Below are 25,190 nucleotides of genomic sequence, written 5' to 3' on the forward strand. Positions count from 1 at the left end.
GGTCTCTGGCTCTGGATGCAGGACCTCTCAGTTTTGCATTGAGAGCAGGTCTTTTCTCCTCTCGAACCTGTATGGATTGCCTTGTGCCATTTCTTGAATTTGTGAGAACCATGTCTGCCTTGCCCACTGCGGAGCCACTAGGATCAGAGTCATGTTGCTGGTTCTGCACTTGTCGAGCACTCTGTGCAACAGGGGTATCGGTGGAAAGGCGTAGGCAAATGTCCTCGACCAGCTTATCCATAGGGCATTTCCCTTGGATTGCTGATCTGGTTGCCTGGACGCGAAGCTTTGGCATTTTGCATTTTGGCGTGTTGCAAATAGGTCTATTGTGGGAGTTCCCCATCTCAAAAGCTTCTCCGCTTCCTGGCCATTGAGCTCCCACTCGTGCGATGCCGAGGTCTGCCTGCTTAGCCAGTCTGCCTCCACATTGTCCTTCCCCGGTAGGTGAATTGCCAGTAGATCTATCCTGAGAGGTATGGCCCATCTCCTATTCTCCTGCGCCAGAGAGGAGAGAGGGAACGACTGTGTCCCCCCCTGTTTGTTGATGTAGAACATCGCCGTGGTGTTGTCTGATTGAATCAACACCCTCTGGTTGAACAGGTGCCTCTGGAATGCCTTCAGGGCTAGCAGGATTGTTTTCAACTCGAGGTAATTGATATGGCGAACCGCATCTGCTGGAGCCCACAGACCCCTCACTCTGAGGTTGTCCATGTGCGCTCCCCATCCCTTTTGCGATGCGTCCGTGGTAATGGTCATTGTTGGGTTTGGTGGTGTCAGGCTTTTCCCTGCTGTCATGTTGTCTCTGTTCCACCAAGTTATCTCCTCCTGCACTGCGTGCGTAACAACCACTAGATCCTCCCAACCTCCGTTTGCTTGTGACCATTGCTGTTGTAGCCATTCCTGGAATGGTCTCATGTGCAGGCGTACGTTCGGCACCAGCTCGATACACGACGCCATCATCCCCATCATTTTGCTCACTGACCTCACTGTCAGAGCTCGCCCCTTCTGGTAGAGTCGCGTCTCCTTCAGTAGGGCATCTGTCCTCCTGTCGCTGGGCACCACTGTACTGTTCAGGGAGTAGATTTTTGCCCCCAGGAAAATCTTCACCTGCTCCGGTTCCAGCGATGACTTCCCCCAGTGAATCGAGAACCCCAGATTCGTGAGAGTATCTGTTACGCGTTTTGCGTGCTTCTCGCACTTCTCGCGTGAGTTTGCCTTGACCAGCCAGTCGTCTAAGTAGGGGTAGACGTGTATCCCCTGCCTTCGCAGGTGGGCCGCGACCGCCGACAGGCATTTTGTAAAAACCCTTGGCGCCGATTTTAATCCGAAGGCCAGGGTTGTGAACTGGTCGTGTTCCTGGTCTATGTTGAACCTTAGAAGTCCCTTGTGCCTTCTGTTTATCGGGATGTGCAGATAGGCATCCTTGAGGTCCACAGTGACCATGAAGTCTCCGTGTCTTATTTGGGGCAGTACCTCCTGCAGCGAGGTCATCTTGAACCTTTGTGTTCTGATGAACTTGTTTAAGTATCGCAGGTCCAGGATGGGTCTGAGGTTTCCGTCTACTTTCGGCACCACAAAGTAGTTTGAGTAGACCCCCTTGTTGCGTTCTCCGAACGGCACTTCCTCTATGGCTCTCTTTTCTAGGAGTTTCCGTGTTTCTTCTCTGAGTAGGGTCAGTTCTTGAGCCGATCTTTGCCTTCCCTTTGGCTTCCTGTTTGGCGGTTTTTCCTCCACATCTACGCAGTATCCGTACTGCATGGTGTTCAGTATCCACTTGTCCGTGGTTATACGCCGCCACTCGTGAAGGTAGAACCTCAGCCTTCCGCCTACTGGTGTTGTATGCTCGTAGGCTTTTGATCCTTCTTTCCCCCTTGATGTTACTGTTTCGCGCCTCACCCCTGGGGGCCTGTCGAGGGTAGGCGTTCTCCTGCGTGCTGAGTCACTTTGATGAGGGCTGGTCCCCCCCTCTCCTTCTCTGGCCACGTCCGTTCCCTCTCCCGCGAAAGGACTGGCCCCGAGGTTGGTACTGCCAGTTTTGCTTCTGCTGACCCTGTCCGTGACCTTCACCCTGCTGACCCTGCTGGAACGTCTGGTGCGACAGCCCCTGCTGGTTTCCTCCCCTACCGTAGGGTCTCCTTGAGGGATTGCCTCGCCTCATTCCCCTCAGCTGTAGGGCCCCCATGGACCTCGCCGTTTCGTTCTCTTTTTTCAGCTGGGTGAGCTTCTCGTCAACTGTTGCTCCGAACAGTGTCTCTCCATTGAAGGGGGTGCTAAGGATGTTGTTCTGCACCTCCGGTTTGAATCCCGAGATTCTTAGCCATGCATGCCTTCTCTCGGTGACCCTATGGCCATGAGTCTTGCTGAAGTCTCTGCCCCGTCCAACGCCGTCTTTATGCAGGAGTTGGCGATGTTTTTGCCTTCATCTACTAGGTGTGAGGCTCTCTGGCGGTACTCTTCGGGGAGGTGCTTTACTAGCTCCCCCATCTCGTCCCAGTGCTGGTACTGGTGTCTATTGAGGAGTGCATTGGAATTTGCCATGCGCCAGTGCATTGCGGCGTTCCTCTCGACCTTTCTTCCTGTGAGGTCTATCCTCCTGCTCTCTTTATCAGGTGGTGGGCCCGAGGTTGCTGGTACGTTGGCCCTTCTCCTGGCCGTGGAAGCTATGATGGAGTCGGCGGTCACGCTACCTTTGATGTAAGGGGGGTCCAGGGAAGAGTGCTTATACTTCTTCTCAGTCCTGGGCGTGATCGACCGGCAGGTCAATGGTTCCTTGAAAGCTTCTCTCCCCTGATTCATCACACTTGGTAGCATGGGGAGGAACTGGCTCCTAGTCTGGATGGGGAGCAGGGTCTCGAGGAGAAAATCGGCTTTCGGCTTCTCTTCGTCGAGTTTGACGCCGAAGGCTGTCGCTGCGCTCCTGACCACCATATTGTACACCCCGATGTCGTCGGGTGGCGAAGGCCTCGAAGGGTACGTGTCCACGGGCTCCTCCGGGTTTTCGGTGTCGAGATCATGCCATTCGATCTCGTGGCTGGTCGACGGTGCCGAGCCGTAGGCCGACTGATGGTCTTCTTCCTCTGCTTCCTCGTCATAATAGGTCTTGTCTTCCTCTTCGAGATCCCTCGTCAGGCCCTCGGTGTCGAATTCGTCCTCGACCTCGACGACGTCCGTCGATGAAACTGTTGGAATCTTGAATTCCTTCATCTTTGCGTCGAACTCCTTCCTTTGAAGGATGTTCTCCATTTCGGCCTCGAGCCGCCTCTTCTTTTTCTCCATCTCGGAGATGCTTTCGGCGTCGACCGCGGGTCTTTTCGTCGAAACTTGCGTCGACGTCGACCGTTCTTTCTGCGTCGATCGCCCTGAATCCTGGGTTGTCCTCGACGACCCTTGCTTTTCGGCGTCTTTCGGCACCAGGGAGTCCTTTTCGAAGGATCCGCTCGGCCTCTTGTCCATGGTTCCCCCTTTGGTCGTCGAAGTTTTCGGCGCCGGGGCTCCATTCATGGACTTTGACTCTGATTTTTTCGAGTCACCCTCGTGTCTTCGAGGTATTTTCTGTTTTGTGCTCGACGATTCTCTTACCTAGTCTTCTTTTTTCTTGTCGGTCTCTACGACCGTGAAGTTTTCGGCTGTCTCGGCGATGTTGTCGTCCTCGTCCGTGGAGAGGCCCAGATCGTAGAGAGACGGGGCCTTACCCTTGGCATCCATGCTGGCGTTGGCTCTTCTCTGCCGCTCCCTCACCCAGAGCGTCTTCGGCGCGAAGGCTGAGCAGGCGTTGCAGTCCTTACTCTGGTGTTCGACTGGCAGGCAGAGGTTGCAGACTGGATGCTGGTCCTTCTGCGCAAACTTGTGGTGGCAGTTTGGGCAGAACTTGAATGGCGTCTTGTCCATTGCGCTCAGGGCCTCTGAGTGCGCATTCTCCAAGGTCGTCGAAGAAAAAGGGGCTGAACCTCCTTTCCTCGCGCTCCTGATGAAATATCTTCCTTTCCTGTGATATCTCTGCAGTATTTGTCGACGAAACTCGCTTTTCTTTCTTCTTCCTTCGGTTGTAACTCTGGAGCTTCTCGATGACGATCCAGACCCAACGGCGGAAAAAAGAATCTGAAGATGGCGCCCCAAAGGTGGGACGACGTCACGGAAGGTGCACCAAATGGTGGTCGTCGCCGCCCACCTGGGCTACAAAAAAAAAAAAAAAAAAAAAAAAAAAAAAAGAAAGAAAAGACTACGAATCCGGACCCAACCACAAGATCGCGGAATAATGCACAGCATAGTGAATCCAGAAAGATTCACGCTGCAAAATTATAAGTTTGCAAAATCTCACAGAAAAACAATGGTTTCCTATGGAAGAAAATTCGCGTTACGGGTAAAGTATGTTCTTGTTACTTTTGTAATCTAGTGCTGGGCTCCTAGGCTCAGTACTGGGACATCTATCTAAAACAGTTAAGTAATTACGCTTTCACAGTTGGTACCATTTTTAAAGAATATTAGTAGTTTGCAAAAATCGACTGAAGAAATTTCACAGAAAAACAGTCAATGTTTTCCTATGAGAGAAAATTGAGTTAGTGGTAAGTAAGGTCGTAAGTACTTTACAGGGTCAGTGCTGGGCACCAAGATCCAGGACTGGGATCTCTCCTAATAGCAGTTGAGTATTTCCGTTTGTTACTCGGTTGATTTTAGGTGAATATTTTAAAGTTTAGAAACTCCACACTTAGAAGAAATTTCAAGAGAAACCAGTCAATGTTACCCTATGGAAGAAGGAATATGCTACTTAGCAGTATGCATCTGTTCTTGGCATGTAGAGCTGCAGAGTTGTACACTTAACATAGATCGCCATCTGGTGTTGGGCCCGGATGTTTGCAGTTTGTTTTTGTTCTTTGGACAGTCTTTGGAAGTCACGAGTTCGGTGACTCCTCCTTCGGTCCGTACTGCGCATGGGCTTCGGCTCCATCCTCAGATTGTTTTTCGCCAACAGGGAAATGATGGAGCGTAGTAATAACAGTGAGAAACCCATGTGTGTTGTATCTAAATAAGGTGTACTGGAACGGATACAGGTAGCCGGGGAGGCGGGTGGGCGTGTACAACTCTGCAGCTCTACATGCCAAGAACAGATGCATACTGGTAAGTAGCATATTCCGTTCGAGGCATATGAGCTGCAGATTGTACACTTAGCATAGATTATATAGCAGTACCCAACCTTAGCGGCGACCACCGGTATCCGTTGCAGTGGTTTGAAAAAGTGTCTTTAGTACAGCCTGGCCCACCCTAGCTTGCTGCTTGGAATGCACATCTACACAGTAATGTTTTGTGAAGGTGTGCGGTGTAGACCATGTGGCTGCTTTGCAGATGTCATCTAAGGGTATATTCCCTAGAAAAGCCATAGAAGCCCCTAACTTTCTTGTAGAGTGGGCTTTAGGCGGAACAGATAATGTTCTTTTTGCCTTTTGATAGCAAATTTGTATGCACTTTACAATCCACCTAGCTATCCCTGATTTAGAGATGGGGTTGCCTTTATGTGGCGGAGAGAAGGAAACAAACAATTGTTTAGTCTTCCTGAAAGGTTGCGTTCTTTGTATGTAGTACAAGGCCCTTTTAACATCGAGTGTGTGTAAGGCCCTCTCTGCAACAGATTGAGGTTGCGAGAAGAAGACAGGTAATTCCACCGATTGATTGAGATGGAAGGGGGAAATGACCTTGGGCAGAAACTTCGGATTTGTGCGAAGTATGACCTTGCTGTGATGTATTTGTAGGAAGGGTTCCTGTATAGTGAACGCTTGTATTTCACCAACCCTTCTAAGGGAAGTAATAGCTACGAGAAAAGCGGTTTTCCAGGTGAGAAACTGTAGCTCACATTTATGCATTGGTTCGAAGGGCGGACCCATTAGCCGTGTAAGAACTAAATTTAGATTCCATACAGGGGAAGGTGGTGCCCTGGGAGGAATTACTCGTTTAAGGCCTTCCATAAAGGCTTTAATAGCGGGCACTCTGAACAGTGATAAATGCTGTCTGTTTTGTAGATAAGCTATTTTGTAGGCGTATGGATGAATATGCCAGGTTACACCTGTGAAGATGGAGCAGATAGCATATGATGTGCTGTGTGGATGCATCTAAAGGGTTGATTGTATTGTTACGGCAGTAAATTACAAATCTTTTCCACTTTGCGGCATAGCATGCTCTAGTGGTAGGACGTCTGGCTTCCATGATGATGTTCATGCAATCAGGGGGAAGGTTAAGGTATCCAAATTCTAAGATTTCAGGAGCCAGATCGCCAGGTTGAGCTGAGCTGGGTCCGGGTGCCTGATTTCTCCATGGTTCTGGGTTAGGAGGCATGGGGATAGGTGCAGTTTTTGATGTGGTACCACTGATAGTTGTAGTAGTGTGGTGTACCACGGCTGCCTGGCCCACGTCGGAGCTACTAGAATGAGTGTGAGGGAGTGTTGTTGTAGCTTCCTTACCACTAATGGAATTAGTGGGAGAGGTGGCAAGGCGTATGCAAATCTGCCTGACCAGTTCATCCATATCGCATTGCCCTTGGACAATGGGTGTGGGTATCTGGCGGCGAAGCTTGGGCATTTTTTGTTTTCGTGGGTGGCGAAGAGGTCTATCTGAGGATGCCCCCACTGTTGGAAGAATGGGTGAAGAACTTGTGGATGCAGTTGCCATTCGTGTAGTTGTTGCGTTTGTCTGCTGAGCAGATCTGCCATGGTGTTTTGTACGCCTGGAACGTGTTGTGCCAGGAGAAAGATGTTTTGGGGAATTGCCCATCTCCATATGCTCTGGGCTAAGCGGGAGAGCTGGGGAGAGTGTGTCCCCCCCTGTTTTTGGATATAATACATTGCAGTCATATTGTCTGTGCGAATGAGGACTGCTTTGCCCGAAATCTGTTTTTGGAAAGATTTTAGGGCTAGAAAGATCGCCAAGAGCTCCACATGGTTGATGTGGAGCGATTTTTGCTGTGGCGTCCATAGACCTTGCATTGTGAGGTGTAGGAGGTGCGCTCCCCAGCCGGAGAGCGATGCGTCCGCTGTTAGAATCACCTGAGGAACCGGGTCCAGGAACGGCCGCCCTTTGGAAAGGTTTGTGGTGTTCCACCACTGCAGAGAGTGATGTGTGCGGCCGTCCACCAACACCAGATCCATCAGCTGACCCTGGGCCTGGTTCCACTGTTGTGCTAGGCACTCTTGAAGTGGACGCATGTGGAGTCTTGCATGGGGCACTATGAAAATGCAAGACGCCATCATTCCTATGAGCTTCATAAACACTCTTGCTGGAAGAGAGTGTTGAGGAAGGAATGTTTTGCGTAAGGCTTGAATGCTTGTGATTCTGGCTGAGTTTGGATAGGCAATACCCTTGGAGGTGTCTATAGTGGCCCCGAGATATTGCTTTGTGTGAGATGGTATGAGGTGGGACTTTTGATAGTTCACCGTGAAGCCTAGCTGGTGGAGCAGTTGGATGGTGCTGTTTGTATGTTGCACACATTGGTGGTAGGACGCGGCTTTTATCAGCCAGTCGTCTAAGTAAGGGAAGACGTGAATATGTTGACGTCTGAGGTGTGCTGCTACTACCGCTAGGCATTTGGTAAACACCCGTGGTGCGGTGGTGACCCCGAAGGGGAGAACCGTGAATTGGTAATGCTGCCCGTCCACCACGAACCTGAGGTATTTCCTGTGAGAGGGGTGTATTGGAATGTGAAAGTATGCGTCTTTCAGATCCAAGGTAGTGAGAAAGTCTCCCTGACAGAGGAGCGGGAGGACTTGTTGTAGGGTGACCATGTGGAAATGGTCTGAATGTATGTAGGCTTTTAGAGGGTGGAGGTCCAGAATGGGCCTGAGGGTCCCGTCTTTCTTTGGTATTAAGAAATATAGGGAGTAGACCCCTAGATTTTGCTGATTGACGGGGACCTGCTCTATAGCGTGTTTTTGGAGGAGGGAGAGTACCTCCTGTTTGAGCAGTGTGGAATGTTCTTGAGACATTGGACGGTGCCTTGGTGGGATATTGGGTGGGGTAGATGTTAACTCGAGACAGTACCCTGACCGAATGATTTGGGTCACCCATTTGTCCGATGTTATGGACTCCCATACGTGGATAAAGTTTTGTAGTCTGCCCCCGACCGGAGTGGGATGGTCTGGGGGGAGCGGAGGGAAGTCATTGTGCGGGCGGGGTGGCAGAACGGGTGGTGTTAGTTTTGCCCCTGCCCTTATTGTTGTTGCCTCTGTAACCACCCCTTTGGTTGCCCTTTGAAAAGGTATTTTGAGGAGGGGACTTGTAGGAGGTAGAGGCGCTATCGGTGGAGAAGCATCTGCCTGTGCCAGGAAAGGACGAGCGTCGAAAGGAACGTTTAGAGGCTTGTGTTTGTAGTGCCCCCATAGACTTTGCTGTGTCCTTTTTCATCTTTTCCAACGCTTTGTCTACCTTTGGCCCAAAGAGAGTTTGTTGGTCAAAGGGGTGATTGAGTATGGATGCCTGGACTTCAGGCTTGAACCCTGAGATCCTGAGCCAGGCATGGCGACGAAGCAGGACACTGGTATTTATGGCTCTAGAAGCAGTGTCGGCTGCATCGAGGGCACACTTAATGGAGGTGTTTGTAATTAGTTTACCCTCCTGTATCAGTTCATGAGCCCTGCGCTTGTGTTTTTCGGGAAGGTGTTGCATAAGAGCCTCAAGTTCGTCGTAGTGTGCTCTGTCATAGCGCGCAAGTAGCGCTTGTGTGTTTGCAATGCGCCACATGTTTGCAGCTTGAGAGGCGGTGCGTTTGCCAGACGCGTCTAGGAGTTTGTATTCCTTGTCTGGCGGTGGGGCTTCTCCTGAGGACTGGGAGTTAGCCCGCTTTCTAGCTGTAGAGACAACTAGGGAATCTAAGGGAGCAGGGCCCTTAATGTAAGCAGGGTCTGTGGGTGCCGCCTTGTACTTTTTCTCTATTCTAGGGTTCAGTACCCTGGCCCTGACAGGGTCTTTGAACACCTCAGCGGCATGCTTGGTGACACCCTTAAGCATGGGCAAAATAGATGTGGATTTGTCCTGTATGTCAAATGTGTCCAGTAGGAAGTCGTCTTCCACTGGTTCGCTGTGCATGTCCACCCCATGGTAGTGTGCTGCTCTCTGCACTAAATGATGAAACCCTAAGGAGTCCTCTGGAGGAGACGGCCTGGATGGGTATAGGTCGTCCTGAGGCATATCAGGTATATCAGGGTTGTTGTAATCTTCCCATGGGTCTGGGGTCCCCGGTGGAGTGGGATCCATTGGGGCGTCCGCCAGGTCATAGTCCGGGTCCCCGTCGTCCGGATCTGGGGACGGGGTCGGAGAGTAATGAGGTAAAGGTGGCGGAGACCTGGGAGGGGGAGGGGGTGGAGGAGGTGGAGGAGGCAGGGGAGGAGGTAGTGGGGAGGGCACTCTGAGGGGAGAAGTAGCAGAGTACTTCCGTTTGGGTGGTGGAGGAGGAGCCGGAGTATCAAGGCGTCTTTTCTTGATAATTAAAGTCAATAGCCCAGTCTTTGGATCTTTAGACAGTCTTTTGTAAAGGGTCTGGTGTAAACAGAGCCAGTGGCGCCGAATCGTCCGTTGGCACCGATGATTTCGGAACCGAGGGCTTCGATGGTTTCTGTGCGCCATGCTTTTTTGGGGCCTCCGGTATTTTCGGCGCCGGAGATTTGTGTTTGGTCGGCACCGAGAGTCCAGGCTTCGGCACCGGTGGCTTCGGAGTCGAGCTGGGTATTACTTTCTTCGGTGCCGGATGCTGTTTTTCGGCACCGGGCGTCGGCTGGCTCGATCCCGAGCTGCCGTGAGACTTTGGAGGCTTCGACACCGGGCCCGAAGGTGGGGTGATAGAAGCTTTGGTCTTGGTTTTACCCAGGCCAGCAGGCGAGGGTGTAACCTGAGTCTCTTTGGTTTTGGGCGCGGGGGTTGGAGGGGGTACAGTACTCACGACCCGCTGCGCCGGTGTGATGTCCTCCACGTCGGAGTCGTCGGCCTCGGAAGCGCTGACGACGTCTTCCTCCTGCTCGGTGTGTAGTTGCCCCGAAGCTTCGGCGCCGTCTCCGAAGATGTCCGGTGGAGCTGCGGACGATGAGTGCGCCATGGTGCGTCGAGCTCTTCGATCCCGGATGGTCTTCTTTGATCGAAAAGACTTACAGGCGGGGCAGTCTCTGGCCTCGTGTTCTGGAGAGAGGCAAAGGTTACACACCTGATGGAGGTCGGTGTGGGGAAATTTAGACCCACATTTTGGGCACTTTTTGAACGGAGTCCTTTCCATCGGCCGGGACCGGAGTCAAGGAGGGCCCGAAGGCCGGTGCCGATGTACGGGATGGAGAAAAGTGCCGCTTCGAGAGATGAAGATGATGATGAAGAAACTCGAAGAAACTAGGATTTTCCGTCGAGGCTGGAACCGTAGAAGTTCGAAGCCGGAGCACGAAGTATCACATCCGAGCCCGATGGCGGAAAAAAACAATCTGAGGATGGAGCCGAAGCCCATGCGCAGTACGGACCGAAGGAAGAGTCACCGAACTCGTGACTTCCAAAGACTGTCCAAAGAACAAAAACAAACTGCAAACATCCGGGCCCAACACCAGATGGCGATCTATGCTAAGTGTACAATCTGCAGCTCATATGCCTCGAACGTATATTTTAATTCCAAGTGTTGGTTCTAAAATAAAACAAGCATATATTTTTTATATACAAACCATTGGCCTAGAGTTCAGTTATTGAGTGTGTGGAACTATTTGCTGACTGAGTGTGTACAACAAATGCTTTACACGTCCTCTGATACTGCCTTACTGCTCGACCAGGCTACCACTTTGGAGAGTAAGGTTATATCTAACTTTAACCTCTGTTAAACCCTTGGGGTCTGTGGACTCTGTACACCCTATACCTATTAAGGAACAGTATATACAGAGCCACTTTCTCACATATAGTACATGGCTGTCATGTCTGTGCGGACTAGGACTGCTTTGCCTGAAATCTGTGTTTGAAAAGATTTTAGGGCTAAAAATATGGCTAGTAATTCCAGATGGTTGATGTGGAGTAACTTTTGTTGAGGTGTCCATCTGCCCTGCATGGTGTGATGTAATAGGCGAGCTCCCCAGCCGGAAAGCGATGCGTCCGTTGTCAGTACTACCTGAGGAACCGGGTCCAGGAACGGTCGCCCTTTGGAAAGGTTTTTGGTGGTCCACCACTGCAGAGAGCGATGGGTACGACAGTCTACCTGCACCAGATCTGTTAATTGACCGTGGGCCTGGTTCCATTGGCGTGCTAGGCACTCTTGGAGAGGACGCATCTGGAGTCTTGCGTGGGGTACTATGAATATGCAAGAGGCCATCCTTCCTATTAGTTGCATGAACACTCTAGCTGGAAGAGTGTTGTGGCTGAAATTTGGCGAATAGAGCTTGAATGCTTGCTATCCTGGCAGGACTGGGGTAGGCTAGCGCTCGAGGTGTCTATAGTGGCAATCAGATATTGTTTTACGTGGGACGGTTGAGATGGGACTTTGCGTGGTTTACCGTGAAGCCCAGTTGGTGAAGTAGTTGGATAGTGGAGTGCGTGTGTTGTACACTGGTTGTATGAACTGGCTTTTATTAGCCGGTATGGGAAGACATGGATGTATTGTCTCCGCAGGTGTGCTGCCACTACTGCTAGGTACTTGGTGAATACTCGTGGTGCTGTGGTGACTCCAAATGGGAGTACTTTGAATTGGTAGAGTTGGCCGTCCACTACAAATCTGAGGAACTTCCTGTGAGCGTTCTGAACAGGAATGTGGAAATAGGCATCTTTGAGGTCTAAAGTGGTCAGGAAATCGTTGTGGGAAAGCAGTGGAAGTACCTGCTGAAGGGTTACCATGTGAAAATGGTCTGAGTGTATGTATTGGTTTAGGGGCCTGAGGTCTGGGATGGGTCGTCCCTTTTTGGTATGAGAAAATCTAGGGAGTAGACCCCGTATTTTGTTGGTTGGTAGGAACCCTTTCTATCGCCCCCTTTTGTAGGAGGGAGATTACCTCCTGCTTTAGTAGTGTTAGATGTTCCTGTGACATTGGGCGTTGTCGGGGTGGAATTTTTTGGGGGGGGGGGGGTAGATATTAGTTCTAGGCAGTAGCCTGAACGAATTATTTGTGTTACCCATTTGTCCGAGGTGATGGTGGCCCAGACAGGGAGGAAATTTAAGAGTCTGCCCCCGACCGGAGTGGGATGGTCTGGGGGGAGTGGAGGGAAGTCATTGGGTAGGTGCGGTGGCAGAGCGGGCGGTGTTTGTCTTGCCTCTGCCTTTGTTATTGTTGCCCCTGTAGCCGCCTCTTTGGTAGCCCCTTGTAAAGGTGGACTGGGTAGGGGCCTTATATGGGGTGGAAGCGGTGTCGGAGGAGTAGCCTCTGGATGTGCTCCGAAAGGAAGAGCGGCGAAAGGAGCGCCTGGGAGGGTGTGATTGTAAGGCTCCCATGGATTTTGCCGTGTCTGTGTCCTTTTTCATCTTTTCTAGGGCCTCATCCACAGATGGTCCTGGTCAAAGGGATGGTTGAGGATGGAGGCTTGTACCTCCGGTTTAAAACCTGAGATCCTTAGCCAGGCATGGCGACGGAGGAGGACACTAGAATTGATGGCGCTGGAGGCTGTGTCTGCTGCATTTAGGGCACAACATATGGAGGTATTAGTAATGGTTTTGCCCTCCTGAATTAGCTCGTTGGCCCTAGGTTTGTATTTATCAGGGAGATGTTGCATTATGGCTTCTAATTCGTCATAATGGGCCCCGTCATACCTGGCTAGTAGCGCTTGTGTATTAGCGATACGCCATATGTTGACAGCTTGGGATGCAGTACGCTTGCCTGATGCGTCCAAGAGTTTAGACTGTCAGGTGGTGGTGCTTCTGTAGGGGCGGATTTATATTTCTTTTAAATGCGCGGGTTAACGACCCTGGCTCTGACTGGGTCTTTAAAGACCTCTGGCGCATGTTTTATAACTCCCTTGAGCATAGGCAATATGGAGGTAGTCCTATGTGTGGTGTCAAACGTTTAGAGGAGGAAATCCTCCTCCACGGGGTCGGTATGGAGATCTACCCCGTGATAGTGTGCCGCCCTTTGTAGTAGATGGTTGAACCCCAGTGAGTCTTCTGGTGGGGAAGGTCTGGAAGGGTAGAGATCATCCTGTCGGACTTTAGGGATGTCAGGGATATTATAATCGGCCCATGGGTCTGGGTAGCCTGTGGGAGTGGGGTCCCCTGTAGGTAAATCTTGGGGTACGTCTCCTATGTCATCATGAGGATCCCCCTGATCATCATCATCCGGAGAGGGTGTTGGGGGATGATGAGGTGGGGATGGAGAAGATGGAGGGGAAGGTGGAGGTGGGGAAGGTATTCTGAAAGGGGAGGTATTCTGAAAGGGGACCCTCTGTGCCAGAGTGATGTCCTCAACATCTGAATCGTCGGCTTCAGAGGCGATGACGAGTCCCTCGTCGGTGTGGTGTTCTTCTGGAGCGTCGACACCTTCCCCGAAGATGTCGTCCGGAATCGCCGTCGACGAGTGTGCCATGGTTCTTCTGGCCCTTCGGTCTCGAATGGTTTTCTTGGACCGGAAGGACTTACACGCCGGACAGTCTCAAGCCTCGTGTTCAGGAGAGATGCAGAGATTACATACTTCGTGGAGATCGGTGTGGGGGAATTTGGACACACATCGAGGGCACTTCTTGAAGGGAGTCCTTTCCATTAGCCAGGACCGGAGCTTGGGTAGGTCTGATGTATTTGTTTAGGTATCGCAGATCCAGGATGGGTCTGAGATTTCCGTCTACTTTTGGTACCACGAAGTAGTTCGAGTAGACCCCTTTGTTCCTTTCCTTGTAAGGCACCGGCTCGATGGCTCTCTTTTCGAGCAGCTTTTGTGATTCCTCTCTGAGTTGAGCAAGCTCCTGACCTGAGCGTTGCCTTTTTTTTGGTTTTCTGTTTGGAGGCGTCCCCTCCAAGTCCACGCAGTAACCGTGTTGTATGACGTTCAGTATCCACTTGTCCGTGGTTATACGTTGCCATTCCTGTAGGTAGAGGCCCAGTCTTCCGCCTACCGGTGTTGGATGTTCGTAGGCGATCGGGTCTCTCCCCCCCCCTCGTTGTTTTTGCATTGCGTCTCACCCCGGGGGTCTGTTGTGGGTGGGCGTCCCCATGCGTGCCGAGTCACTTAGATGAGGGTTGGTCACCCCCTCGTCTCCTTTGGCCACGTCCGTTTCCCCTACCGCGAAAGGACTGGCCCCGAGGCTGGTACTGCCAGTTTTGTTTTTGCTGACTTTGCTGGCCGTGACTTTCACCCTGCTGTCCTTGCTGGAACATCTGGTGCGACGCTCCCTGCTGGTTACCCCCTCTACCGTAGGGTCTCCTAGTTGGAGTGCCTTTTCTCATCCCCCTGAACTGTAGGGCCCCCATGGACCTTGCAGTCTCGTTCTCTTTCTTCAGCTGGGTGAGCTTTTCGTCCACTGTCGCCCCGAATAGTGTTTCCCCGTTGAAAGGGGTGTTTAATATGTTGCTCTGCACCTCCTGTTTGAATCCAGAGATTCTCAGCCAGGCCTGTCTTCGTTCGGTGATCCCTATGGCCATTAGCCTGCTTGAAGTTTCCGCCCCGTCCAATGCAGTCTTAATGCATGAATTGGCTATATTTTTACCTTCTTCCACAAGGTGGGAGGCTCTTTGGCGGTACTCTTCAGGGAGGTGTTTCACTAGTTCCCCCCCCATCTCGTCCCAGTGCTGGTGTCGATTGAGAAGCGCGTTGGAATTCGCCATGCGCCAGAGCATGGCGGCGTTCCTTTCCACCTTCCTCCCAGTGAGGTCCATCCTCCTGCTTTCCTTATCGGGGGGTGGCCCCGAGGTCGCTGGCACGTTGGCCCTTCTCCTGGCCGTGGAAGCGATGATGGAGTCGGCAGTGACCGCTCCCTTGATGTAAGGCGGGTCCAGGGAGGAGTGCTTGTACTTCTTCTCCGTCGTGGGCGTGATGGACCGGCATGTTGCTGGTTCCTTAAAGGCCTCCTTCCCTTGGTTCATTACACTTTGGAGCATGGGAAGGAACTGGCTCCTCGTCTGAATGGGGAGCAGCGTTTCGAGAAGGAAATCAGCTTTCGGTTTCTCCTCGTCCAGTTTTACCCCAAAGGCTGCTCAGAGCCTCTGAGTGCGCATTTTCCAAGGGCGTCGTAGAAAATTCGTGAAAACTCTTCCTTCTTCGCGTCCCGGATGCAAGTTATTCCTCTCTGAGATCTTAGTAGTTCATTCCTCGACGAAACTTGCGTTTTCTCCTTCTTACTTCGATTGAAATCCTGGAGCTTCTCGATGACGATCCAGACCCAACGGCGGAAAAAAGAATTTGAAGATGGCGCCCCAAAGGTGGGACTTCCGCAGGAAGCACGACGACGTTACGAGAGGTGCACCAAATGGTGGGACGTCGACGCCCACCTGGGCTACAAAAAAAAAAGAAAAAAAAAAAAGAAAAAAGAAGAAAGACTACGAATCCGGACCCAACCACCAGATCGCGGAATAATGCACAGCATAGTGAATCCAGAAAGATTCACGCTGCAAAACTGAACTCTAGGCCAATGGTTTGTATATAAAAAATATATGCTTGTTTTATTTTAGAACCAACACTTGGAATTAAAATATACTTTCTCGACAGGAGAGGTTTCATAAAAATACTTTTGCATATGCAATAGACTTTTTAGTAAACAGTTACAAATAGTTGCAGTAGGCAACCTATTTCTAAACACAATACATTGAGCTCAATGATAAATTCAAATTATATGCAACAGATTACTTTTTAGATTACTTTTGTAATTCCAGGCTAGGATCCTAGATCCAGTCCTGGGTCAGTTCTCAGAATCAGCTGTTGAAAGTCGACTTTGGTACTGTACTGATTTTTAACTAATATTTAGCTATTTCAAAAGTGAGCACTTTGAAAATATTTCAGAGCAAACAATCAATGATTCCCTATGGAAGGAAATGTAGGTTACAGGTACAGTAGGTTATCGTTACTTTTGTAATCCAGTACTAGGTGTCTAGACTCAGTACTGGGACATTTATCCAAAACAGGTAAGTAATTACATTTTCAGATGTTATACGATTTTTGAGGAATATTTAGAAATTGCAGAAATCAACACTTAGAAGAAATTTCACAGAAAAGCAGTCAATGGTTTCCTATGGAAGAAAAATGAGTTAAAGGTAAGTATAGTTGTGGGTACTTTTCAGAGTCAGTGCTGGGCACCCAGATCCAGCACTGGGAGTTCACCTAAGAGCAGGTGAGTAAATTCGTTTTTGGTACTCGGCTGATTTTTGGTGATTATTTTGAGTTTTGAAAAGTTCACACTTAGAAGAATTTCTAAGAAGAAGCCAGTCAATGTTACCCTATGAGAAAAATGAAGTTAGTGGTTTAAGGGTAAGTACTCGACTGGCAGAGTTGAAGTTCTGGGCAAAGACTCAGGGGTCCCCCAGTGTCAGGTAGGTACAGTCAGTTCACCCTCAGCGGTTTCAGGACGGCCGGGTGCAGAGAGAGTTAGGCCCAATGTTATCCTATGAGGGATAGGGGGGCCTGGGTTGGTGGCTGCTGTCGGGCAAGCCACGCGGCTGTGGGAGCTGGGCTCCTGGTTACTTACTCAGGGCAAGTGGGGAAGTAGGTTAGAGTAGAGTTTTCACTGCCAGGGCCACTCGGGCGGCTGGCTGCAGGGTGCTTTTGAGCCGTCGGGCGCTCAATTGATTTCTATGGGAAATCTCCGGTTTGGAAAAAGACTGCAGGCTCGGGGACGAGGACTCTTCAGGTGCCACCACCACTTCGAGGGGTAAGTTGGGTAGTTGGAGGATAGGTAGGTACCCCGGGATTGGGCACAGAGGGCCATGGGGCGCCGGGTGCAGGGGTGCCTTTTGATGTCGGAAATCTTACCCTCTTGTTGATCGCGGTTGGGGTGGCACTCTGTTCTGAGGCTGTAAGCTTCTTCAGGATAGTCGAGGGGGGTCCTTGGGTGCCGGACTCGGGGTCACAGTCGCCGTGGGGTCGTCCTCGTGGGTTTAGTTCACTCCGGCACCGGCCAGGCTTGGCGGGTGCAGAGTGGGCTGGGATCGCGGTTCCGGGCTGCTGCCAGGGGTGAAAGGTAGGTTCTGAGTAGAGCCTCTACTCGTGGGAGTCCCAGGGGATCAAAGTTCAAAGGTAGCCAGGTCCTCCGGGGTTTCTGAGGTTGCTGGCCACAAGAGATGCCGGGTTTGGAGGAGGAGCAAGTCCGAGGTCGACAGGCCGGTAGGGCTGGGGCCAAAGCAGTTGGTGTCTCCCTCTCTTTTGCAGCTGCAGGGCAGGTTTTCTTTTCTTCTCGCTCTTCTTGTAGTTTCGGAATCTGGGGAAGGAAGGTTCAGGGTGTCCCTAAATACTAGATTTAGGGGTGTTACAGGTAGGTGAAGGCCAGGGACCAATGGGTCCTTGTCCTGGGGTGGGTACACCCCCTATCCTGCCCCTCTCCTGTGGGAGGGGGGCAGTAGCCTAATCCTGATAGGGTAGGGCCTCCCATCTTCAAGATGGCGAGAGCCCGGAGATGTGCTTCACCTCGCCTCCCCCACCTGAGGGGTGGGGTTGGCAGGCTGGCACATCCCCTGTCCTTGTATGGGGTTTCCGGCCAAGCTTCCCGCCAGAGTGGGGGGTTGCAGTGGCCTGGGGAAACTCCTAGAGGCGGCAGGCCTTTGAAGCTTCCCTTTGCTCATCCTGGGGGAGGAGATCTATCACCTCACCCAGGATGTGCATTGTTGCAGGCCCGGGAGAGCAGGGGCTCTCCCACCCAGGGGTCCAGCAACGTGTCTGCTGTGTGGCAGCCTGGGCAGCCTCAGAGCAGACGTGGATTGTAAGTTAGTTGTAGGAGGGCATCTCTAAGATGCCCTCTGGGGTGCTTGGTACATTAAATCTCACACTGGCATCAGTGTGGGTTTAATGTGCTGAGAAGATTGATACCAAACTCCCCAGTCTTTAGTGTTGCCATTATGGTGCTGTGGAGCTCGTGTTTGACGAGCTCTCAGCACCATGTACTCTTAAATGGCAGCACTGCACTTACAGTGCCCGGGAATGGACCTGGGTACTGTAGGGGCACAGGGCTCCTGCTCCTGTGCCCACATCATGGGCATAAGGCACCCAGCCAGAGGGGTGACTGACATATGTCTTGGCAGTGTGGGTGTTGGGCATGGCACACAGGGATGTGTGCCATGTCGACTTCATTTTGTCCTGCACCCAGACACTCAGCCTGCAAAGGCAGTGTGTGTGTTTAAGAGTACAGGGCCCCTAAGGGTGGCACAATGAGTGCTGCAGCCCTTAGGGGTCTTCCCTGGTCACAAGGCCCTGGGTACCTAGGGTACCATTTACTAGGGGCTGACATGTGGCCAGGGTTTGCCAATTGGGAGTTTGTGTGTTTAAGGAAGGAACATAGGCCCTGGGCACCTGATTGGCAGGAGTCCAGGGTACACTCAAAGTACATTCAGCATTTTAGCAAAAAGTGGGGGCATACCATGCAAGAAAGAGGGCACTTTCTCACACCGAGGTATAGTTTTCTGTGGGATGGTTGTAGATGGGACTTTGCGTGGTTTACTGTGAAGCCCAGTTAGTGAAGTAGCTGGATAGTGGCATGCGTGTGTTGTACACTGGTTGTATGAACTGGCTTTTATTAGCCAGTCTAGGTATGGGAAGACATGGATGTATTGTCTCCGCAGGTGTGCTGCCACTACTGCTAGGTACTTGGTGAATACTCGTGGTGCTGTGGTGACTCCAAATGGGAGTACTTTGAATTGGTAGAGTTGGCCGTCCACTACAAATCTGAGGAACTTCCTGTGAGCGTTCTGAACAGGAATGTGGAAATAGGCATCTTTGAGCTCTAAAGTGGTCAGGAAGTCGTTTTGGGAAAGCAGTGGAAGTACCTGCTGAAGCGTTACCATGTGAAAATAGTCTGAGTGTAGTATGTATTTGTTTAGGGGCCTGAGGTCTAGGATGGGCCGCAGAGTCTCGTCCCTTTTTGTTATGAGAAAATATAGGGAGTAGACCCCCATATTTCGTTGGTTGGTAGGAACGTGTTCTATCGCCCTTTTCTGTGGGAGGGAGATTACCTCCTGCTTTAGTAGTGTTAGATGTTCTTGTGACATTGGGCGTTGTCTGGGTGGAATGTTTGGGGGGTAGATATTAGTTCTAGGCAGTAGCCTGACCGAATTATTTGTGTTACCCATTTGTCCGAGATGATGGTGGCCCAGACAGGGAGGAAATTTTGGAGTCTGCCCCCGACCGGAGTGGGATGGTCTGGGGGGGGGGGGGGGGGGGGGGGGGGGGGGGGGGAGTGGAGGGAAGTCATTGGGTAGGTGCGGTGGCAGAGAGGGCGGTGTTTGTTTTGCCTCTGCCTTTGTTATTGTTGCCCCTGTTGCCGCCTCGTTGGTAGCCCCTTGTAAAGGTGGACTGGGTAGGGGCCTTATATGGGGTGTAAGCGGTGTCGGAGGAGTAGTCTCTGGATGTGCTCCGAAAGGAAGAGCGGCGAAAGGAGCGCCTGGGAGGGTGTGATTGTAAAGCTCCCATGGATTTTGCCGTGTCCGTGTCTTTTTTCATCTTTTCTAGGGCCTCATCAACTTTTGGGCCAAACGGATGTTCCTGGTCAAAGGGATGGTTGAGGAAGGAGGCCTGTACATCCGGTTTAAAACCTGAGACCCTTAGCCAGGTATGGCGACGGAGGAGGACACTAGTATTGATGGCCCTGGAGGCTGCGTCTGCTGCATCTAGGGCACAACGTATGGAGGTATTAGTAATGGTTTTTGCCCTCCTGAATTAGCTTGTTGGCCCTAGGTTTGTATTTATCAGGGAGATGTTGCATTATGGCTTCTAATTCGTCATAATGGGCCCTGTCATACCTGGCTAGTAGCGCTTGTGTATTAGCGATACGCCATATGTTGGCAGCTTGGGATGCAGTACGCTTGCCTGATGCGTTCAAGAGTTTAGACTCTTTGTCAGGTGGTGGTGCTTCGCCTGACGCTTGGGATTTGACCCTTCTACGTGCTGTGGACACTACCAGAGAATCTAGTAGTGCTGGCCCTCTGATGAAGGAGGGATCTGTAGGGGCGGATTTATATTTCTTTTCAATGCGCGGGTTAATGACCCTGGCTCTGACTGGGTCTTTAAAGACCTCTGGCGCATGTTTAATAACTCCCTTGAGCATAGGCAATATGGAGGTAGTCCTATGTGTGGTGTCAAACGTATCAAGGAGGAAATCCTCCTCCACGGGGTCTGTATGGAGATCTACCCTGTGATAAGTGTGCCGCCCTTTGTAGTAGATGGTTGAACCCCAGTGAGTCTTCTGGTGGGGAAGGTCTGGAAGGGTAGAGATCATCCTGTGGGACGTTAGGGATATTATAATCGTCCCATGGGTCTGGGGAGCCTGTGGGTCTGGGGTCCCCTGTAGGTAAATCTTGGGGCACGTCTCCTATGTCATCATATGGATCCCCCTGATCATCATCATCCGGAGTGGGTGTTGGGGAATGATGAGGTGGGGGCGGAGACGGTGGAGGAGGGGGTGGAGGTGGGGAAGGTATTCTGAAAGGAGAGGTAGCAGAGTCCTTCCTCTTTGGAGGTGGAGCAGGTTTATCCAGCTGTCTCTTTTTGATGGAGAGCATCAAATGTCCGGTTTTAGGATCCTTGGTTAGTGTTTTTTGTAATGGATCCGGTGTAAAAAGTTGTGGTGATGTTGGTTGGTCCGTCGGCGCCGAAGGCATCGGGTCCGTTGGTTTTTTGGCTTTATCCGTGCTGGTTCGTTGTTTGGAACTATGCTTGGAAAAGTCTGATTGTTTGGTCGGCGCCGAGGTGGATTTCGGCTTCGAAGTGTTGGTGCCGGTGGCCTTGTGTGCTTTTGTCGGTGCTGAAGATGGTGCCGGCACAGAGGAGCTGGTTCTCGACACAGAGTGTTTCGGTGCAGGGCTCAGTGTCGAAGCGGAGGCCATTTTCTTTTTCTGTGTCGAAGAGTGTTTATCGGCACCGACAGTGGGCTGGCTCGAGCCCGAGCCGCTGGAAGGCTTAATCAGCTTCTTTACCGGGCCCGAAAGTGCGGTGTGGGAAGCAATGTCTTTGGTCTTGCTTAGGCGCAGAGGCGAAGGCGTGACCGAAGCCTTTTTCGGTGCCGGCGAGGGTGGTAGATTAGTACTCACGACCCTCTGTGCCGGAGTGATGTTCTCCACATCTGAATCGTCGGATTCGGAGGCGCTGACGAGTCCCTCGTCGGTGTGGTGTTCTTCTGGAGCGTCGACGCCTTCCCCGAAGCTGTCGTCCGGAATAGTCGTCGACGAGTGTGCCATGGTTCTTCTAGCCCTTCGGTCTCGAATGGTTTTCTTGGACCGAAAGGACTTACACGCTGGAAAATCTCGAGCCTCGTGTTCAGGGGAGAGGCAGAGATTGCATACTTCGTGGAGATCGGTGTGGGGGAACTTGGACCCACATCGAGGGCACTTCTTGAAGGGAGTCCTTTCCATTAGCCAGGACCGGAGCTTGGGTAGGCCCGAAGGCCGTCGTCGACAACCGGAAATCGAAGGTTTTTGCCGATGAGAGGCGTGTCGAGTGGGGAGATCGCGATCGAACACAATTCCGCGAGTTGGGGTGAGGATTGCGCGTTGATCGTCGAACTGGAAGCTGTTCGGAACCGGAGTGCGAAGATCACATCCGAGCCCGATGACGGAAAAAAACAATCTGAGGATGGAGCCGAAGCCCATGCGCAATACGATCCAAAGGAGGAGTCACCAACCTTGTGAATTCCAAAGACTTTCCAAGAGGAAAAACAACTGCAAACAACCGGGCACAACACCTGATGGCGATCTATGCACAAGTGTGTAATCTGCAGCTCATATGCCTCGAACATAAGCTATCGGATGCTCATCTCATTTGACGAACACAGCAAACCAAGTGGCTGGTCTTATTTCAAAGAGTTTGACTGTTCTTTTGGTGCCTCTCCATGCTACTAAATGGTTGAAATTTAACAGAATGACATATTAGAATGAAAACAACACAGCAAGAAGATTCTAAGGACTTCTAAGTACATTTCCAGAACTGCAATAAAGAAAGAGGCAATCCAAGGAGCCCAGGCAAAATAAATGAAAGTCATCCCCTGGTACCAAGGACCAATAAATGTTTGCAAAGATGAGGAAGATTGCTATTCTTACTTTAGAGTCAATAGTCCGACCTTCTTTCACCACAGGGTAAAACCTCGGTGTTAGCGTGGGATCCTTCAACCGAGGTGTGCGAGGCGTTCGAGGAGTCCGTGCATTACGATAGTTTGGTGAGTCTGGTACAGTTGTTGGCAGAGAACGGGCAATGCTGGAAGGTTCTGGAGCCCCAAAGAGTTTGTTGGCCAAAGCATCAGTCGGAACTGTTGAATGGAATAAGGAATGAATAACATTAAAGATACTTTGTCACACAAACCCTCTGTCTCCCCATCCCTAAACTCACTGACAACCCACATCCCTCCAACTTCAGAACAATTACCTTGGCTCTCAAAGAGGAAAATCAACCATGATACAAAGCAGGGGCCAAAGAATATGTTACTTACCTTGGTTAACTTTTCAGCAATGGCCTTTAGTGCCCACAGGTGGCATAGTGCGGCTCCATCTTTCCTCTTGGGATGATAAGTGTGAGGGGACATATAAGCGTCACTCATGCACACTGACATCATTTGCTTTTTAGGCACCCCACAACCTCAGATGCAGAGTAAACAGCAGACTGGCTTTGACCACTGTACAGATCTCTAAATTTGTGACCTTATTAAATGGAGAAATAGTCCAGTTCACATAACAGGGAGGATCGGTGAGGATTCTGCAGCTTGAGTATCGACCAGAAAGAGCGTTACCGCAGATAAGTAACTTGTTCTTTTGATGGATACTTCCAACCATAGATCTATTGACGTTTTAATAGATAACAAAGCAGCATCTTCCAGGCAGTGGGCCTGTGAACTGGCTCAGACCAAAAAGTACTGCAAGACCAAATGGACAAATGGTGTTTTCTACTGGCTGTCCAGACAGTAGTGCTCAGAGAACATATGAAGTGATGGAAAAATGTGGACATTGGGTGCTCATGCCGGCAGCGAAAAGATCGAACCAAGGTTCTCCACACTGGCAATAGATAAACCAGGCCACCAACAGGTGTAGCTGCCATTTTAAAGATTCCCCCCAGGTGGTGTGACACGAAGAAAATCCCCTGGTGATTCAGCCACTTCGAGAGCACCTGTAAAAGCCTCCCTTTCATGGATGGCACGAAAGTTTTCAACAGCAAGTGGATGGTCCCCAAATCTAGTAGGTTGATGGGGAGCCGAGCCAGAGATTAAATGTCGCTGATATCAACCCGCCTCTCCTTTCTAGAAGAGATGAATAAGTCAACACTATCTGTACTGGGTCTGGTAAGGAGATGGGTCTGCCACTGACCCACCAAATACCACTGCAGGTCTCTTGCAGTCTATGAAATTTGCACTTAACTGGACAGTGCTGTGCCCACTGGGATGTCCAATCCCACTGCAGGGCCCAAATTTGCCATCTGGCATTCTTTAGCAGTCTAGTAATGCAGCAGCCTCAAAGTCAATCTCACTGGGATCTAGGACAAAGGGTGAATGCTGGAATCATAAATCTAATGTTCTGAATTCTCCAGAGGAAAGGCAGGAAACCTGTAGGAAGCTGGCTCTGTATATACTAGCCAAAGTGAGGTAGTGTGTACAGAGTACAGTGGAACCCCAAAGGTAGGCAGAGGTAAAGTTAGATAGCACCTCACTATTTGTGGTAGTGTGGTCGAGCAGTAAGGCTTTATCAGAGGACAGTGTTGAGCATTTGCTGTACACACAAAGTCAGAAAATGAATTCACTCAGACAACTTCAGACCAATTGTTTTTGTATAAAACTATTCTTTTAGTTATTTTATTTCCTAGAACCAAGCAAGCCTGGCACAGGTAAGCGATAAGTACTTTGCAGTAAATGTACAGATTGTAAAACAGTTTGGATTGTAATTAGAAATGTACTTTGTTTTGACTTGCAGTATTTGAGAAATGCAATGCTTGTTAAATATAGTACATATATTTTGTATAGGATTTTCAGTAAAATTACAGGCAAGTTACTTTTGAGATTACTTTTCTTACACAGCGCAATATAACTGAATACTACACTAGGACATTTCCTGTAAACAGGTAAGTAAAATCGCTTTTGTTAGTACAATTGTAAAAAATTTCTTTAGGTTTTCAAACTCCACACTTAAAACTTTTCCAAGAAAAACAGTCAGTGTTATCCTATGGAGGAAAGGAAAACGCTACTTACCAGTATGCATCTGTTCTTGGCATGTAGAGCTGCAGAGTTGTACACTATGCATAGATCGCCACCTGGTGTTGGGCTCGGATGCTTGCACTTAGTTGTTGTCTTGGAAAAGTCTTTTGTAGTCACGAGATAGGGGACTCCTCCCTTGGACGAAAGTGCGCATGGGCATCGACTCCATCCTCAGATTGTTTTTCGCCATGATGGGAAATGATGGAGTCAGTAAGAAGTAAGAGATGTCCATGTGAATGTATCTAATTAAGATAATACTGGAACAGATACAGGTTCCGGGGAGGCGGGTGGGCGTGTACAACTCTGCAGCTCTACACGTCAAGAACAGATGCATACTGGTAAGTAGCATTTTCCGTTCGAGGTATATGAGCTGCAGATTGTACACTATGCATAGACTGTACAGCAGTGTCTCCGCTAGCGGTGGTCACCTGTATCTGTTGCAGTGGTTTGAGACAGTGTTTTAAGAACAGCCTGGCCAACAGAAGCTTGTTGCTTAGCCTGCACGTCAACACAATAGTGTTTGGTGAAGATGTGTGGTGTGGACCATGTTGCTGCTTTACATATGTCATCTAAGGGAATGTTCCCCAAGAATGCCATGGAAGCCTCTAGTTTGCGTGTTGAATGTGCTCTAGGGGGAATTGTTAATGTGCGTTTAGCCTTTTGGTAGCATGTTTGAATGCATTTTACTATCCACCTCGCGATCCCAGCTTTGGAGATGAGGTTACCTTTATGAGGTGGGGAGAAGGCTACAAACAGTTGTTTAGTTTTTGAAAGGGTTTAGCCCTGTGTAAGAAAGTGGGTTTCTGTTGCAGTAACCCCCCCCCTTTTTTGCCTAATAGCTGATGCACTTTTCCTTGTTGTGCCCTGGGCTCCTGCCAATCAGGTGCCCAGGGCCTGTGTTCCTTCCCTAAAAACTGCCTA

At 50.4% G+C, this 25,190-nt stretch overlaps 1 protein-coding gene across 4 annotated transcripts in view; it reads right to left on the bottom strand.

Moving 5' to 3' along the window:
- LARP1 (La ribonucleoprotein 1, translational regulator) overlaps positions 1 to 25,190 on the bottom strand; it is a 938,019-nt gene that overhangs the window by 212,123 nt on the left and 700,706 nt on the right. For all 4 annotated transcript variants that reach the window (XM_085617634.1, XM_085617633.1, XM_085617636.1 and 1 more), the window contains exon 13: positions 22,135 to 22,340. In XM_085617634.1, coding sequence (XP_085473760.1) covers positions 22,135 to 22,340 — 206 coding nt within the window. The remainder of the gene's footprint in view (positions 1 to 22,134; positions 22,341 to 25,190) is intronic.

This window comes from Triturus cristatus, chromosome 7, assembly GCF_964204655.1.
Source record: "Triturus cristatus chromosome 7, aTriCri1.1, whole genome shotgun sequence".
NCBI classification, from domain to species: domain Eukaryota; kingdom Metazoa; phylum Chordata; class Amphibia; order Caudata; family Salamandridae; genus Triturus; species Triturus cristatus.